The following is an 18180-nucleotide window of genomic DNA, read 5'->3' as shown; positions in this document are numbered from 1 at the left end:
TTTCTTTACAGGATATTGAGGAAATCAGCAAAAGAAAACCTGAATGAATGCTTGTTTCCGTCTACGACTGTTATGCGATGATATGATATTTATGTTTGTTTGATGTATTAATTTGAGGGATGTTACAGTCTCCTCATCGCTCCACACAGATGTGATGTTTTGTGCTGGTCTCACACTAGAGGATATTGGGCCGATTTTAAATCAGATTCGCCCTCCCAACAATCGCAGGCGTGTTCCCAATCCAAGGCTGATCAGAACCGATTATCAACCTTATTATTATCCTGTAGTGTGATGGGTTTACAATCTTAAAGTTGGCGACTGGATCGGAGGCCCCCCCTGATTTGATCGCGTTTGATATTTACGATTCAAAACCAGGGTGCGTCGATTGGAAACCTGCAACACCCCATTAGAGCAAGCTGACCAGGAAGTGTCACCAGCGTGTTGGGTATCTGTATAAAATCATGCTGATTCCTTCTTCTCAGCCTTGACTTCATCGACAGTTTTATTCGCTTACTTTAGTTTTTCCTCTGCAAAACAAGTGCAACCAGCTGATGATGACAGTCTGCCTCCATGTTTGTTTATGTCTGAAGACATGTTTGATGACACGAGATTCTGTGGGATCCCAAGTCCCCAAAACCACCAATCTGAAATGGTTTCGTATAAATGCCGAGTGTGTGGTCCTGCATCTTGACTGAATTGTCTGGTGTGCATTCTTAAGATTAAAATATTAAAAATTGGTTAATTCTCTCTGATATCCTACGTTTTTATAACAGTGAAGATGTGAAAATCCTCAACTGCGCTCCAGGCATCCGTCTGCTACCATCTATTCGGTGGAGAGAAAGCTTCACTAAACATTTTTGCTTTTATTGATGCACAAACTTTTTCATTTGGGCAAGCGTTTTTGCAATATTTAGAGATAACCTACCTATTGACACCAGAGCATTATTAAAAATGGTTTTAAGGAATACCAGAGAGTTGAGCGCTTAATTGAATGAAATTAATGAAATTGACAGCGTGTAATATATAGTAGTCCTAGATTAATGCACTTTAAAAGGGGAAGTAATGTACTGTGTGTGAATCACTGGTGAGCTGAAAACAGCACTCTCAGTCAAAAGTAAGTGGAGCTCTGCGGCTAAAAGCTACTGATTCAGTCAATTACAATGATGATTCATTACGGCCAGTTTTTGAAGATTAATTGTTAAAGATGAATTTGGACGTGTACTGAACGCCTCTACAACAAATGTGTGTTTCATCATTAAGTCCAGACATGTTTGAGCACAGACAGGCTGATGCCGTGTTCCCAATCTCTCTCTCGTTCACTCATTCACTGTTTCCTACATAATAAAAGTAAATTGAGATTTTGGACGAATCATAATCATTTTCTGCCATCACTAACAGGTGCACTGTCATGTAACCGTAACTCTCACATCTCTCAAAAGCCAAAGCACTACATCGTTTTGGATTGGATTTTTAGCAAGAAGTGGAGTACGTGCTACTAATACTTTCCATTTCAGGGCGGTAGATAGAGCATTAATTTCACACCAAGAATCTGAACACAAATTAAGCTGTGAAAGTAAATCTAGTGCACGTGGTAGAAACAGGGAATGATTTTGCCTTGAAACTAGAATAACACAGAGGGATGAGGAGTTTAAGAGCTTTGTAATGGATTGTACAGAGAGAAAAACATGAAGGATAAAACTGTGGGAGACAGCAACACCTGAAAAAAGAATGATAGCTCAGAGGAAATGTTATTATTTGGGGTAAAAACCACCCTTCAACAACAGCAGAATGTTATTTTATATTGGGATACAGCAATATAGTGCTGTGGGAGGATGCACAAGTGCTTCTTTTGTTTGTCTATTTCCAGTCTACCTTTTGCTCCATTTCTTCTGCTCATCTGCCCTTTTTATATATTTGTTTGTATATGTTGTATACTTCCACATGATGATTCACAGCGATTTGTGGCTTCCAAAAACACCTGACAGTCCTTCTCCATTTGGGTCTCACACACACTCTGAATCCACCACCCCTCCATGTCATTATCATTTTCCTCTTTTGTCTCGCTCTCCAACTATTTGTTCTGCAACGCTGAATACAGCTGGTGACAGAGAGGCCGACCATGGCGATGAAATGAGAGTGAGAGAAAGAGAGCAAGCACTAGTGTTAAAAAAGTAATAATTTCTGAAAAGGACTTCTGCCAAAAGCATCACAAAAACTGAGACCACAACCAAGAAAAAACAATGATAAAATGTTGGGAATAAGTGGACATTTAGTAGAAAAACATCTTATGTGAGTTTTAATTCAGGTTTACTGAGCTGTGAAGAATATCACATTGATAGATGTAAATACTGTGTATATCTGTTTTGTTTTAAATTTTCTTTTTCTTGTATTAGCAATTCAAATTTGTGTTTAACGTTAATAGTGTCTCTACACTGTGTGCACATGCAGATATCAGGGCTTGTTTCTTTCAGAAGGAGACATTTGCTTCCACTCTTCCTTGTACAGCTTTCACAAAATAAAATAAACCATCACAGTAAATATGAAGTCCTTAATTTCAGAAAACATTCGTATTCTACTGTCATTTCACTGTTTGGAGTTTTCAGCTGATTGCAGCATCACATTTCCCTCAGCTTACTGTCAATCAGCTGACATCCACAACCAGAGACAGGACACCTCCACAAGAATATTAGCGGTCAAAATATATTGACTTTTAGTGCATTAAAAGCACCAGAACTTGAAGAAATTGTGACATTCTTGGATTTATAATTTAATGCAGTTGTAAAATAACTCCACATAGCAAACTTACATTTGATTCCTGATAAATGCTTAAGAACATGATGACTGTGTAAGAACCTTTATGCGACATCTGAATTTCAGGTTTTATCCCATGTGGTAAATGCAAACAATATATGGTGTAGTGTATTTTAATCCAGTTTATTGCATTTATTCGACTATTTATCCCTCACACTTTCACCAATGTTTTGTTTCTTATTTGCATAACAATGTTTTTATTAACAAGTCAGAACATTTCCATTAGTGAAATCTGTCGAGTTTTTGACTACTAGTAGTCTACTACTACTAGTAGTCAAAAAGTAGGTCCCGGTTTTGAGTGGTGGAGTACACTGGTGACACAAGGAATGCGACAGCTGAAACAAACAGCTGTCTTGCATACGTCTGTGCGTGGTGGTTCTTGAAGCACTGTCTCCAGCTGCAGTCCACTCTTTGTGAATCACATTTTTGAATGGGTTTTGTTTCACAATCCTCTCCAGGGTGCGGTTATCACTATTGCTTGTACACTTTTTTTTCTACCACATCTTTTCCTTCCCTTCGCCTCTCTATTAATGTGCTTGGACACAGAGCTCTGTGAACAGCCAGCCTCTTTAGCAATGACCTTTTGTGTCTTGCCCTCCTTGTGCAAGGTGTCAGTGGTCGTCTTTTGGACAGCTGTCAAGTCAGCAGTCTTCCCCATGATTGTTTAGCCTACAGAACTAGACTGAGAGACCATTTAAAGGCCTTTGCAGGTGTTTTGAGTTAATTAGCTGATTAGAGTGTGGCACCAGGTGTCTTCAATGTTGAACCTTTTGACAATATTCTAATTTTCTGAGATATTGATTTTGGGGTTTTCATTAGTTGTCAGTTATAATCATCAAAATTAAAAGGAATGAACACTTGAAATATATCAGTCTGTGTGGAATGAATGTACACATTATACAAGTTTCACTTTTTGAATGGAATTACTGAAATAAATCAACTTTTTGATGATATTCTAATTATATGACCAGCATAAAAGATGGTAGATGTCCATCTTATGCAACTTTATACTTCCACTGCACTACATCTTACTTAGATGTAATAAATTAAAATGTGTTTAATAATAAATAATAATAATTTAAAATAACTGTTTCTGCTGCCCCCAAATGGCCCCAAAAAAAGGATCAGTTTATGGAGGTTTAAGGAGCCGGAGTGAGGAAGAAATTGCTCATTAAGATCACACACAAACAGTTCTTGAAGTGGAAAAAATAGATGCCAGTGTAGAGATTGTGTGGCATCACTGACCACAATTGAGGAAAATGTGTTGAGAGGAGGTAACTGTTCATAGCAGCTATTTGTAACATTTCAACAGCTTATTAGTTGAGATTCAACTGTTTACTCATAGTATACCACAGGGGTTAAGGTTTGATTAGGGCTAATGTTAGTGTGTTGATTTTAATTTCAGATAATATAAGTTAAAGGGGCGAGCACCACTTGGACCCTTCCACCCCCACTCGTATAGAATTTATTCCAGTTACAGCAGTTTCATTTTTGTGAGTTGTTTTCCTTCATTAAATCCTCGTGCAAGAAAATGGTCTCTGCTCAGTACTAACTTTTCAAAAATCATATCCATTCATGCAGAACAACGAATTCAACATTTTGAAAGTTTGCTGTTACATGTCAACCTTTTTTTAATGTCCCGGCCCATCCAGGCTGCAATTGGTCGGTTTACGAAAAGTGACATTGATGAGCAACTTTATGCACACACTTGGAGAAAAAAAGCACCCGAGCTTCTCCCTTGTCCGTCTCTGCGTGGAGTGGTTAGAAAAGTCTACAACCAGCTTGTGAGAAGTGGCGGTACACAAGAAAGAGTCACAGTACTCCAAAGAGTAAAATGTATAAGTGCCAGTACTGCGTACCGGTGAGTACTGGCCCACTTCAAGCACTGCACACAAATGGTAATTACAGTCCTAAATAAAAGACATTCTCCCATTGATTTACCCTGCCAGTAAACACACACACACACGGAAAATATCCACAGGACCTTTGCATTCACCAATGCGCTCATTTTCAAGCTATTCAAAAGGTACAGAGAGGTATTCAACCACATACACAGTTTTGGGGTGTGGAGGGAGTCTGGGTTGGGATTAAGGGGAAGGGGGGTGTGGGGGGGGTCATCGGTCCTGTATGTGGTTGCCATGGCAGCAGGTGCGCAGTGCCAGGGATCTCCGCTGGTCCCAGTGAAGTCACAGCAGCCGACTCTGGCAGCCACATAACATTCCTCGGCTCTGAAAAAGCTGAAACATGCCCGTCACACACACACACACACACACACACACACACACACACACACAGACAAGAAGAAGCCCACGCAAACTCAAACACACACACACACACACACACACACACACTGAGGGACACACACACCTTTAGTCTGTTTATTGCAATAACAACACTCTTTAAGTACAGATGCACACAGACACATATATAACTAGGATGAATTTTCGAGTGAATCTGGACACACCCATTGGCTTCACAAACCCAGATGTCAGCTCGAGTGGACACACTAATAACATAACTGTAATGATGCAGGAAACATACCGATAAGACCACAAAGAGGCTTCAGGAAAAACTACATTTGCTCTGAAACTGGTGGTTTAGTCTGAATCCAGGAGCAGTCCACATAAAAACGCAGTGATTTGAACACTTTTTCTAGTTACCTGGTCTGAGATCCGTTCCAGTTGAACTGTGGTGTGCACAAAGAAAACTCAAGACTGCACATTGTGATAACATCATTAGTGACATTCCTGCACTGCCGGGCAAAATAAAACAGGGGTAGAGATAAAATGCCTCAATGCCCAACGTGATCCACAACAACTTTCTCTCTAGTGGGATCATTCAGGGAATTCGTTTTTGTTTGTTTTTTTTACTTCTTTGTGGGTCACATCCCAAGTTGTGCTCCCCAGGCAACACATCCACAAAATCTGCAACTATTTTCATAATCAACTAATGATTTAGACAACTTTTCAAGCAAAAAATACCAAACATTTGATGGATCTTTGTCTTGGTCTTACAGTAACAAGAGATTAAATCAAGTCACCGCATGGGCTCCTGAAAATGTGATAGGTCTCACTGTTTTCTAGATCAAACAATAAATCAATTAATCAAGAAAATGAAAATAATTGTTCACTACAGCCATAATGAAATTGCTGTGTTCTGCAGGCTGTTTTGACAAAACTGACCTTTGATGAGCCAGAGTCCAAAATGGCGGAAGCTCTTGAACCTTATTAGCTGTGTTGGACTATCCAGTTTTATTTAACCTCCTCTGTCTGAGTATAAACTGCTCTATCAAAGAGAAATATTTTGTAGATAGTTATGAGACAACTAGCTGTGTCACCTTATAGTCACCTTTAGCAACCAAGCTAGTAATTGTAGCTATTGTAGATAGCTCGGAGAGTTTCTTCCCGTCTTCTTCAAAAACTTTTTACTGAATGAAATGATTAACAGTCCCAAGAACAAAATGTCAGGAAGGAGGAGGAACAACACAGCACAGAGAAAACCGAAAGAAACTCTAAGCAGTTTTGTGACAGACTAACGTTAACACCTTCCCCGCTTGCTAGCATGTTAGTTTTCTCATTACAATACAAAGCCTCTAGCACCACCCATTTCACAAAGAAATGCGTATAAACTTCACTGTGCCACTTTCTAGCGTGACCAGTAGAGCCCAACCGATAAAACAGCATGCCGACATTATGGCCGATATGAGCTAATTGCTAATAGATAAATCTGTAGCAGTGTTTATAACAGACGATAAATGACAACTAAACAGGAAAAGGAAGACGGCTCCTTTAAGTCATGTTATGAGTGTTGTTGTTGCCTAGTTTGTCCACCAGAGGGCGCTCTACACCTTCTGTGTTGACAAGTGTCTGGTGTCTTATCTTGGTGAGGTCTTATAACTTCATATAACAAATGTTAAAAATAATCTTTGTATTATGTTATGCGTTGAAGAAAAAAAGAATACTGGCCGATATATATGTTCAGATTATTGCTGCATCGCATTTCGCTCAGGTTGCTGTCAATCACCTGACCAGACACTTCCACAAGGAGATTAGCTGTCAAAATATATTGACTTTTAGTGCATTAAAAGCACCAAAATTTGAACTTAAAAAATAATTTAAATAAGAAAAGCTTAAGAAAATAGAGATGTAAGAATGTCTAAGAACCTTTATGCCACACCTGAATTTCGTATATATCGTATTTTCCTCATATCAAAATCAGCATCAGTCTTATATTATCTTATATATATATCTTATATTGTCTTATATATCAGTCGGGCTCTAGTGACTTTAAGGGCACCTTTGTGGTACCTGGCCCATTAGTAAACACCTGCAATTTGTAGACGAAAGGAAAGCGCAAAATGTGAAACAGAGGTTCGAAAGCAAACCTGAAAAATGGCCTCAGTTACATCACCCAGGATCCGTGTGTGCGTTTGTGTGTGTGTTCCCCTCTAGTCTGAAGCACAAAACAATCCGACATGGAGTCTCTAGAGTTTTCCCCGATCCATCCACCCTGAGGTTAACACCACGCACTGCAGAGCTGACACACACAGCGAAATGCATCTGCCTGGATGACTCTCTCTTTTTCTGTCTCTCTCCCCTCCTTATTCAGTATTTCCCCCTTACGCTGAGTCCTTTGCGCTTCAATTTCGACAACCTGTTGAACCACGTTCAGGGTTCTCACTTTATCTGTCTGCCGTCTGTCTGTGTGCTCTGGAGATGCTGCCTCACTGCTTCCAGAAATGTCATATCCTCCCTTGTTTGCTGCATGTTTGAAGGGAAAACTCAAAAGGACTGACAGTGATAGAAAAGCAAGGCACCTGTGTGACTGACAAATGTGTTTACGTGGGTGTGTGCGCAGGGTGAGAGCTAGGTAGAGGAGGTTTAAACATGGAGCGATTTGTAGATAAACAGCTTGCACTCCTATCTGTCTTCGTCACAGTCAACCATGCAGCCACTCAGCTTTAAACTAGTTTTCAGTTATTCAAATCCTCTTTCTGCTCTGGTGTTTTAATTCCAACACTGGGAGCCATGTCGCCTGTGGAGTGAAGGTCACTGGTTAAATCCTGCTTTAACACTAATGATGTTATTTCCTTCATATACACACTCTTACAAACGTGGCCTTCTTGTCAAACTAAGATTATAGCATGTTATCAGAGCCCATAAAATAAAAATCCATGCTATATTTTTGTTTGTTTTTTATGATGCCACCACCGCTCTGTGTATTTAGCAGTTTCAACCTTCACTCTAAATACAAGCTTAGCTGACAATCAAACACGTACAAAAGACCATTGAGAAGGTAGGAAAAAAAGAGAACTAGGTGCTCTAAATGTCACTAATCCAAGTATTAGGCCAGAAATGAATACAATTTTAATGGAAGTACAGGTAGGAAAAATCTGCACAATCAATAAATAAAAATAACCACATACTGATAAGATATCTCATGGCGCTTGGATTTTTGACATGAGAGCCTAGTGTGATGTGTGTAATCAGTCAATCACACCATACAAACGTTTCACACATGGAGCTCTATTTCTAGACAGCGGCTTAGCAGCTGAACAGAAATACCTGCGTGCTTACATAATGTAAGTTTCCAACAGCCAAAGGACACTGTTTGGAAATGTATTGGCTTTAACTTTCAGTAAATGCATAGTGAAAAGTTTTCTGGACAAGGATCTCCTCTCGCATGAGGTATGAAATAAACGGATGATATATCGGCAGATCTCAGCTTCAGTATCGGTCTTGGACGATAATTAAAAGGAAACTGCAAAGCAGAAGTGCCAAACTTTGAGGTAATTTAGAAACAGTGTCACTATTACATAGTTCACCAAAGAGAACTGTCAAGATGATATCAACAGTACATTAGTTCCACTCTATCTTGTCAACAATTCTTTAAAAAAAAAATCTAAGGGATCCGCTTTAAGATTGTTTGTTTATGTTATGTGTTTATGTAGAAAAGAAACCACTATTAGTTGATAGATTGTTATCGAATTTTTTTAAACCGTCAAATATCGATATTAATCTCAAAAATTCACATCTGCTGCTGGCATGCGTGTCCATCTATCAGGGCCTTAAGAAGAGTGCAGAAAGCAACACATTTTAAATTAAATAATCTAGCAGCTGCAACCACTAAGGCACATAAACGTCAGATTTCTTTTACTGATTGATGGTAGCAGCCTCGTCACCACTTTAGCAACACAATGTGCGGGATCTGCCAAGGACAACTGGAGGATGTTTGTGTCTGTGGCTTTATGACCTGGAGATGGCGTCAGTAACCTTCAGCATCTTCAAATCACTGCTCAGTGAAATTGCCATCAGTCAGTCGAGTGACATGAACACGAATGAATCGTCTGCTGAAATGATGAATCCAGGACAGGTGCAACCCAACAAACCCAATCAACATTTTTCATTTTCAGTGTTTGCCTACTGTCCACCGTACAGACTGATATGACAATATAACAACATTTGAACAAGTTTTGACTAGCCAAAAAAAACTTGTTTCCTTTTGTTACGCTCTTCCATGACGACGTGACGTTGTTGGCTTCATCAGCTGGATCTGTTAAAGTAATGGCTTTAAGGTCTCTCTTACATAAACTCAGAAACGGCTCTAGCCTCTCATCCCGCTGACAGACATTTTCGCAGCTGCCTCTGCCGCGTAACATCGGAGGGGTGTCTTTGAGGAGACAAGTTGAAGCGAGAGGGCCAGGGGTCTTTGGTGAGGCTCTTGCCGTAGAGAGCGAGCCCTACGCAAACTCTTTAACGTAGTGTATTTGCTCACAGGTGCAGAGTGGAGCCACACAGTTTGGACTTTTGGTATATAGATATTATAGTCTGCACTACTGGCATAATCTTTTGTTGAATCAAGTTTGTATGAGGGACAGTGAAGTGAAGTCACTGGTGTGGGCAAAGGATAAGAAACACAAGTCAACTTAAGGTTCTTAAGCAAGATTTAAAAGGACGACTTAGTGACTAGGTCATGACACCAAATTGTAAAACGCATTTGCGAGGAAAGGGGCAGAAAAACCTCACAACTGACAAAAAATAACACATAGCCCCCAATGAGAGCTGCCTTTATAAAGCTTCCTATGTTTTCGTGTCTGAGAGGCGTCGATGTGTGTTTTTGTAATGAGTTGTGTAATACTGTGAGGTGTTTTCAGCTACATGTGCTTTGTCTCTCTTGCAGTCACACACATCAACTCCTGACTAGCAGCTGTGATGATGTGGTGTGTGTTCCCGGAGAGATGTGGCACCAGTAGCAGAATGATACTGGGACACAGAGGGCCCTCAGTGGCCCTAATTGCTTTGCATGCACACACAAACACACACACACACAATCACAGGGAATACATTGTCATTACTCTTGATCAGTTTCCAGGAGCACGTTGTTGTAAACAAATCGTTGTTCACTTCTCCACACAGCAGCAGGGAGATGGAGAATTAGAGCGAATGGAACAAAGTGAGAATCACAATGCCAAGAAAACAACAGAAAACATCAAAGTGCAACTTGATGAAAGAGGGAGGAAAAACTGGGATTGGAAAAGAGAAGGACAAAAAGAAAACACAATGAAGAGTTTCAGACGCAGAGCAAGGAGTGCAGATGGGAGGGGAGAAGGAGGCAGAGGGGGAAAAGAACTCCACAAGGCACTCTGTCTGAGAAGGGACAAAAATAACCTCAGCTCCTCATCTCAAACATAAACAGGGCTCCCACCGTGGCCTTGATATGAAATTCCATGACTTTTCCATGACTTTCCATAATGGAGTGAAGGCACATTTCATTTTTAAACAGTTATGATTTGTTAAGCTGTTTCTCAGCTCATGATGATTTACCAAGACAGAAAGAGATAACCGGCCTGTTTCACTGAAAACAAGCAGATGTAAATTTAACCAACAGTGCAACGTGAGCCGGTCCACCACTTTGTTTCGGACTGAAAAATCTCAACAACTAATGGATTGACTGCTATTACATTTTTTACAAAGGATGAATCCTAATGATTTTTCACTTGAGGGGGGGGGGGGGCTGAATTAATACATTCCCAGTGTTTTCTAAGTCGTATGATTTGAATCCCCATATATTAGTATATTATTGTTTTTTATTATATTAGTGATTTAGTTAATATGAAATTATATTAAAACATATTAGAGGACTGTTGAATAGTCATTAAATTTGATAAACACATTCATGTTCACTACAGGATGATTAACCCTAATCTAGCGCCACCATCAGGTCTTTGGTTTATGACCAAACACCTGGAAAAACAGTGACATTCCCATCAGCCTCAGCCATACGTTATGTTCAGTGCTAATTGGCAAATGTTAGTATGCTAATACACCAAAACAAGATGTTGAACATGGTAACCTGGTAAAAATCCGCAAGTTAGCATTGCAAGGCCAAAATGACGTCAGCAAGTACAATCTCATCCCCTTACAATGTGTCCGAAAACACTCCCTATTTACTGTATAGTGCACCATTTTATTTACCCTCCACTATTTCTTTTGTGTGTCCAGATTATGTGTAGTTCATGTACTATTACTTGCACTCAAACTTCCTATAATGGAACAAAAAAAACAAGTGCACATGGCATGGACAGCCCTTGTTTTTTTCCATTCTGCTAACAATCCCACAATTTAAAGCATAAAGTTTTACAGATGCAAGAATTACCTTTGTATGCCAATACAACACGACGAAAGCCTTGACGGCTGCGTTCCCATGGAAAGAATATGACAGCGGGTTGGGGATGACTTCAAAAGATGATGATTAATAAGTGTGGATGAGTGAACGAGAGGCTGCTCCTGGACACGGCCTGAGTCTTGTTACTATATTTGAAGTGACTCATGAGAAGGATTTGGATAATTACACATAATGCTTTGATTCCCTTTTAAATTCTCAAAAAAATTGGATCACCACTGGAAACTGGAAACCCTGCAGAAATTACTAAATGCACACTCTGGCAGTCAAACAACACGACATCAAGACTCTGCTCTCCAAACGCAACAGTCAGAGAGAGGCGGGCGACCTTCAGCGTTGTTACAGCAGGCAGTGAGGCGACACACAGGCCTGTCAGAGACGTCCAACCATGCTTTCCCCTGAGCCTCATCCTGGAAAACCGTGTTAGCCTTCTGGCCACACTGCTGTAAGATAATTGCTGGTGGTTTGCTGGGGTAAAATTAATATAACAGCCTGAGCCTAATGTGTTTAACTTGATTGAGATTAACGTCCCTTTAACTCGCTCTTTATACGTGATGAAGCAGCGCTCTGGCAGCCGCTCCAGCACATCCGGGTGACTATGGCTTGAATAACAAAGCATGAAGGAGTGAACATGATGGGTGGAGGATTCCAGATGTCCTTAATTAGTTTTGGAGTATTTCTGGGCGAAATGTTATTATTATATAGGAGAAAAGCACCACAGTATACACTACTCTATTAGAAAGATACTCAAGGTTTCATCAGCTTCTTTTGTATTAGCTACAGAGAAAATGACAGTTTGAAGTTATGATAAGCTGGTCTTCTGTTTTGCTTTCCTCTACTTTAGCTCGACATCCTTAAGGAGTACCAGAATGCCTTTTCTCTGAAGTCAAGCACATGTAATTATTTTCTTATTAAACTTGAGAAGAAGGAAGAGTTATTTCTGGCAGTAAGGGTCAAGAAGGTGACTCGCCGTTGGAGCCTTTTCAAGGGTTGGATGGACATGAAACTCTCCCGGATGAATCAGCGGTACAAAAGATGAGCACTGCACTTTATCTTTCATAAAAAGTCAAAGATACAAGGTTGTGTAATAAATTCACCATGACTCTAAAGGAGCATTGTGGTGAAAAACATTCAAACACCAGTGTTGTGTCTCGGATACTTCATCCATGTAGTACACTGTGTGCACTATGTACTAACTTGAGAAGTCAAATCCCTAAATGGATCATTCTGAGTACTTTTGGTATTCTAAATGTATTTGGTGCTAATACTCCTGTACTTTTTTGTACTTTTTCTTCTTTTAATTAAGATTTTGAATGAAGGGCTTGTAACAGCGTATTTCTAAACTCTTGTGTTAAGTAAAAGATCTGTGTGCTTTTTTCACCCCTGCTGTGATCCATGGTTACTACAGTATTTACCAGACTTAACTGACAGAAAACACATGAACTCTCAGAACCTAAGGTGACACATTTATGAACTTTCTAACATCACATAGCTGTAGTATCGTATAATTGTTAATTAAAGCATGCAGGAGACTCGTGTTTGTGTTTGAATGATTCACTCAATTCACTCAAACATCCTAAAGCTTCAATGAAGATATGAAACAGGCTGATACAAGAGATGATTTCAATTACTTTAAAAGCCAGCCGCGATACCAATGTAAACCCTGCTACTGCTGATTGACCGAAGCTAAGCAGGTTTTGTCTTGGCCAGTACCTGGATGGGAGACCCCCTGGGAAAACTAAGTTGCTGGTGGAAGTGGTGTTGGTGGGCCAGTAAGGGGCAGTCTTCCCTCTGGTCCTAATAATAACATCCCAGTGCAGAGATGGGGACACTGCGCTGTAGAAACTGCCATCCTTCGGATGAGACGTAAAACCGAGGTCCTGACTCATTGTGGCCATTAAAGATCCCATGGCACTTGTTGCAAAGAGTAGGAGGTTCCCCGGTGCTGTGGCAAAATTCCCACCCTGGCTTTCTCCATCTGGCCATCTAATCATCCCCTGCAGTAATTGGCTCAATGTTTCTCTGCCTCAAGCTGATGTGGGGTGAGCGTTCTGGCGCTAAATGGCTGCCGTGCATCACCCAGGTGGGTGATACACATTGGTTGAGGTGAGTCCCCCCCACTTCACTGTGAAGCGCTTTGAGTATCTATGATGAAGCACTATATAAATGTAATTCATTATTATTATAATAATAATAAGGGGGAAAAGTCAATGTTAATAGTAAAGCACATAAAGAGTCTCACTGCTGCTGCTGCTGCTGCTGTTGCTGATGATCCTAACCATTACCTACATGTAGGCTTTTGAGCTGAAGATGCAATTACTACATCCATGCAACAGTTCAGGGCTTGCAGACAGAAAATAAAGGCTGCCTTAATTGCCTGTGTGTGTGTGTGTGTTGTTGTAATGTGAGACGTGCAGGTGCTAACCTAGCACGTTCCCATCATTTCAATGGGTAATTCCCCTTAAATGAAGAGGTCTGCCGGTTTCAGTCCTTACTCCTTCTTCTCAAGCTCCGAACCACCTTGCCCTCTACTGTGAGAGCTCTGTATTTATTTATATACATTTAAGCTACGAAATCAGTTTGTATACGGTTGGTGTTTGTTTTGACTTACTTGCTTATTTGGTTAAAATTTTATGTACAAAAAAAGTGCAAGTTTTATTTATTTTTATGCCTAAACGGTGCTCCCTACATTAGTGTTCTCTGGAGGCATTTTTAATTTAAGTGGTGCAAGATCTGTGTGGACAAGCACTAAAAATAGTTATGTTATATCAATTAAAGTCCAACGGACCACACACAGGCAGTTAACCAGCTTGGGGGCCGGCGTTTTAAGCTCTTGTTTCGTCCCATCAAGGACTCGGGTGACTCTGTCTGTTACTCCGTGTTGATTCATTTCCTCCGGATCTATCAACAGAAATATGTCACATAAATGAAGCTAAAGACGCTCTAGTTTCCATTTCTCTGTGACTTTAACAGCACAATGGCTCCTTCCAAATGTTGAATGCTGTAAAGGGACAGGTGCAATAAATCGACAGATGTCTTCGTAGATGACTAAAGGCATGTGTGCTTGTTGTAAAAGGGAAAAAATTGTCTTCTACCATCTCTCAGATGTCACCCGACTTCCTGAAGCTAAGATATGTCCAGCCACACTTCTTTGAAACATGGAAATGTATGCACAGTAGCCGCAGTCTCAATAAAGTTATTTGGAGAATATTTCTCTACACAAAAAGTGAGGAGAATTCAAATATCAGTTTGACTTTATTATTTTCATTATCGATTAATTATTTTCTCAGTTAATCAAGTGAGGGTTTTGTCTTCAAAATGTTACAAAATTCTCCATTCTCCATTATAAAATCAAAGAGCATAATTGGCTTCAAATTGCTTGTTTTATCCTACCAACATTTTTCATATTTTGGAGGAAGGTGGAATGAGAGAACGTTTGGAATTTTTGCTTTAAAATGACTGAAACAATTATTCAGTTATCAAAATCAAAAACTAACTTCATGATTGTGAGACTTTGGTGCCAACTTCCCGTCCTTGCCAGTAATTGATATTCTGACATACAGTATTTCAGTCAGTCTGAACAGTATTGAGGTTCGATACCCAGCCCTCGCTGCTACAGCTGACCGTGCCTGTCACTGACATCACTCCTCTCATCTGCCCATCCTTTCATCCACTTCCTCCCCAGCAGCAGTCAGAGGAGTCTCTGTTCAGCTGTGTCTTCCAGATGGGGCTCGCTGGGCTGCCTCACAGCCCCGCATACAGTGCGGAGGCAAGCAAAAATCCATCAGCTCCCCCTGTGACTCCATCGCTGACAACATGAAATATGGAGCGTGATGTTAGCATCAGATGTGAAACAGGCTCACAAGGTCATAAACCTCAGTGGCGTCTAAAGCGTCACTCTACTCCTCCTTCAGCCGGAAATCGTCCTCGTGCCTGATTTCTTCTCAAACGATCTCGCAACACAGGTGACACATAACCTGAGGTGGTGAGGTGAGCGGATATGTTAGACATTAAAGGTAATGATGCCAAAACATGATCCTCACTTCCCCACCCTGCTCCTTTGTGGAGTTCCGCGACCTGCAACCTGAGCACAGGTGAGGGTGGAAAAGTAAGTAATCAGTAGGATGGGTCTTTCGAGCAGTGATGGAAAGAAACTAAGTACCTTTACTCAAGTACTTGATTACTTCTATTTTCTGTTACTGTATACTTCTACTCCACTACATTTTAGAGAGAAATATTGCAATTTTTACTCCACTACATTCACATGACAGCTGGAGTTACTAGTTACTTAGCATGTGATAGGATTATAAATACAACACGTGATTTTGAGGCTTGTGACACCTAAAATCAGTGTGCGTGTTTGGGGCGTTTTAACAACTTTCAGAGGTCTACAAGACATATTTCCCCTCTAAACTTATAAGATAGTGTACTTTAAACAACCATTTGAGGCCCAGAGACCTAAAATGATCCGATATTTCATATCTAACAGCAAACTAATTTATATAAATGTTTGTAGCATAACTACTCATGACCCGTTAGATTTATCTGGTGGCCCTGTGGAGGGGCCCAGCTCTGAAATTGGGGATCACTTAACTAAACAGTATATCAAGTAATTGACTTTTCATATTGTTTAAACTGCTACTTTTGCTTCAGTAAATGATCTGAGTACTTCACTGCTGCTTTCCAACCTTCACCAAGATATAGATATGAAGATGAAATTAATCTACAGGGTTAGGATGTGTTTTTGGTCATGTAACATTGCCACTGAACTGTTGTTCCTTCTTGTCATGATATTTAAGGCTTAAAAATGTATTAAAGCTGGTTCTTATAAGGAGAAACTAATCCTTAATGAGCTTTTAATTGCATGTTACTCTGAATCCACTTTGCTGCAGCGTTCAGTGTCACACAGGAGGCTCACGAGTCAAAAGTTTTCTTTCACCTTGCACAACTGTTATCTGAGAATGTGGCTACATGTAAAACCCAGTCAACTGGTAAAGGCAGAGACGGCGGGATTTGAAATTACGCACGCGTGACGCGAATAAAAGGACTCAAAGTGAGCAATGATTGACAGTCGCGTGCCACAAGAGGAGCTGCTGTCATATACGCGCGTCAAACCCAGTCTGGCCTTGGAGGACGCAGGTGGACCCAGTCTGTGAACCGTGGCCGTGACGTTTGGACAGACAAAATTAAAACTGACATTGTCAGAGCAACCCAAAGCGAACCTTTCTGGATATTTCTCTATTGTTTTACTCCAGATTCACGAATTTATGATTTTCACTTGTTGAAACATTTAACAGCGTTGCCATAAACATGTTGGCAGTGTCTCCTGATGTCCTATTTCACACCATTATTTGGCCATCTTGAACAAAACGGACCCAGTCAGCTTTTGGTATTTCGACTAGGCTATATGCTTCAGGTGGGCTTCACAGGTAAAATGGAGCCACCATGTCAGGTCGGGTTTCTTTACCTTAATGATACTGCTCCGGCGAGGTGCTGCCTTCACCGAATCCAGGAGGATGGTCTCGGTGTCCTGGCCGCCACCAGGGAGGATGACACCGCTCCGCCGGCCACGGGACGCTCTCGGCGGGACGCACTCCGGCGCGCCGTCGCTGCACAGCCCGTCTCCATATCCATCACGCTCAGACATGTCGTTGAGAAGGAGGGCTCGATTTGAAACGCCGTGGAGAAGGGAAATTAATTAAGTCGTCGGATCTGACCCGAATAAGGTTTGACTTGGCGGCGCGCTGATGCCATTTAAAGGAGAAATGGGCTCTTGTTTTCCTAAAGCCTCAGCCGCTCAGCAGTTCACCAGTTCACCAGCAGCTGGAACACACCAGAGGAAACTTATCACCCCAATTCCGTTAATTATGAACAGATTCTCATAGTCACTGAGCACCAAGCCCTGCTGACTTCAGGCTTTTAGTCTGAGCTGCTCTCCACAGTCCATCCCCGCTCCGCTAAATGACTCACTGTTGGAATCAGAGCATCACACGCAGGTACAGTATATCGACTTGGATGAAAACTGGACTGGTGCGCTCCCCGGATGCGCGCAACAAGTCTTCAACGTGCCCAGTCTTGCTTGTCCTCGAGGTGGTGTAGGTTCAGTATGTGCACCAAAAAAAGCCTTGGTGCGTGACGAGAAACGATGAAAGCGAGGTGGTGTTGGAGGAAGAAAAATGTTTGAAAACAATCCGACCCGAAACCCAAGGCTACTCCTCTCCCCAACACACACCGATGTCAAAGTGCAGAAAAGAGCTGCTGTTTGCGTCAAGTAAAAAGGATCCGTTCATCTGTCACCGCGGAGCGCATTGCTCTGACTAAACACAGATACTACGTTCGCCTTGGCTGTACTCAGAGCAACAACAGCCGACTTTTGACGAGAATAGGGAACACAATTGACAGTAGCACCGCCTCTCGCCCGCCACCTCTCCCTTCATCCTTCCACCCTGCTCCTCCCACATGCCGCCCGAACTCATGATTGATGTGCGGGATGGCCAATGCGCTCGGCCGCTGGGAGATTTGGACGCAGTTAGAGGCCCTGATAGGTCAAGTCTCAAGTCCCATAGATGGAGACAGCCTCCCTATGAAATTGACCAGGGACCAGGCACTGGGAGCACTGGAGGGTGGTCAGGTATGGTTTAAACGTCAGGGAACATGAGCACTAAATAGATATTTGATTCAGAGTTT

At 41.3% G+C, this 18180-nt stretch overlaps 1 protein-coding gene across 1 annotated transcript in view; it reads right to left on the bottom strand.

Annotated features, from left to right (window-relative positions):
* plcl1 (phospholipase C like 1) overlaps nucleotides 1-17900 on the bottom strand; it is an 89287-nt gene extending 71387 nt beyond the window's left edge. Inside the window, 1 exon segment of the mRNA XM_038721353.1 lies at nucleotides 16961-17900. Coding sequence (XP_038577281.1) covers nucleotides 16961-17140 — 180 coding nt within the window. The 5' untranslated portion in view covers nucleotides 17141-17900.
* Between the last annotated feature and the right edge of the window lie 280 nt (nucleotides 17901-18180).

The sequence above is a fragment of the Micropterus salmoides genome, unplaced genomic scaffold, assembly GCF_014851395.1.
Source record: "Micropterus salmoides isolate LMB-PRFRI ecotype aquatic unplaced genomic scaffold, ASM1485139v1 Ms_hic_scaffold_15, whole genome shotgun sequence".
NCBI classification, from domain to species: Eukaryota; Metazoa; Chordata; class Actinopteri; order Centrarchiformes; family Centrarchidae; genus Micropterus; species Micropterus salmoides.
This window is presented reverse-complemented; position numbering and strand designations above follow the sequence as displayed.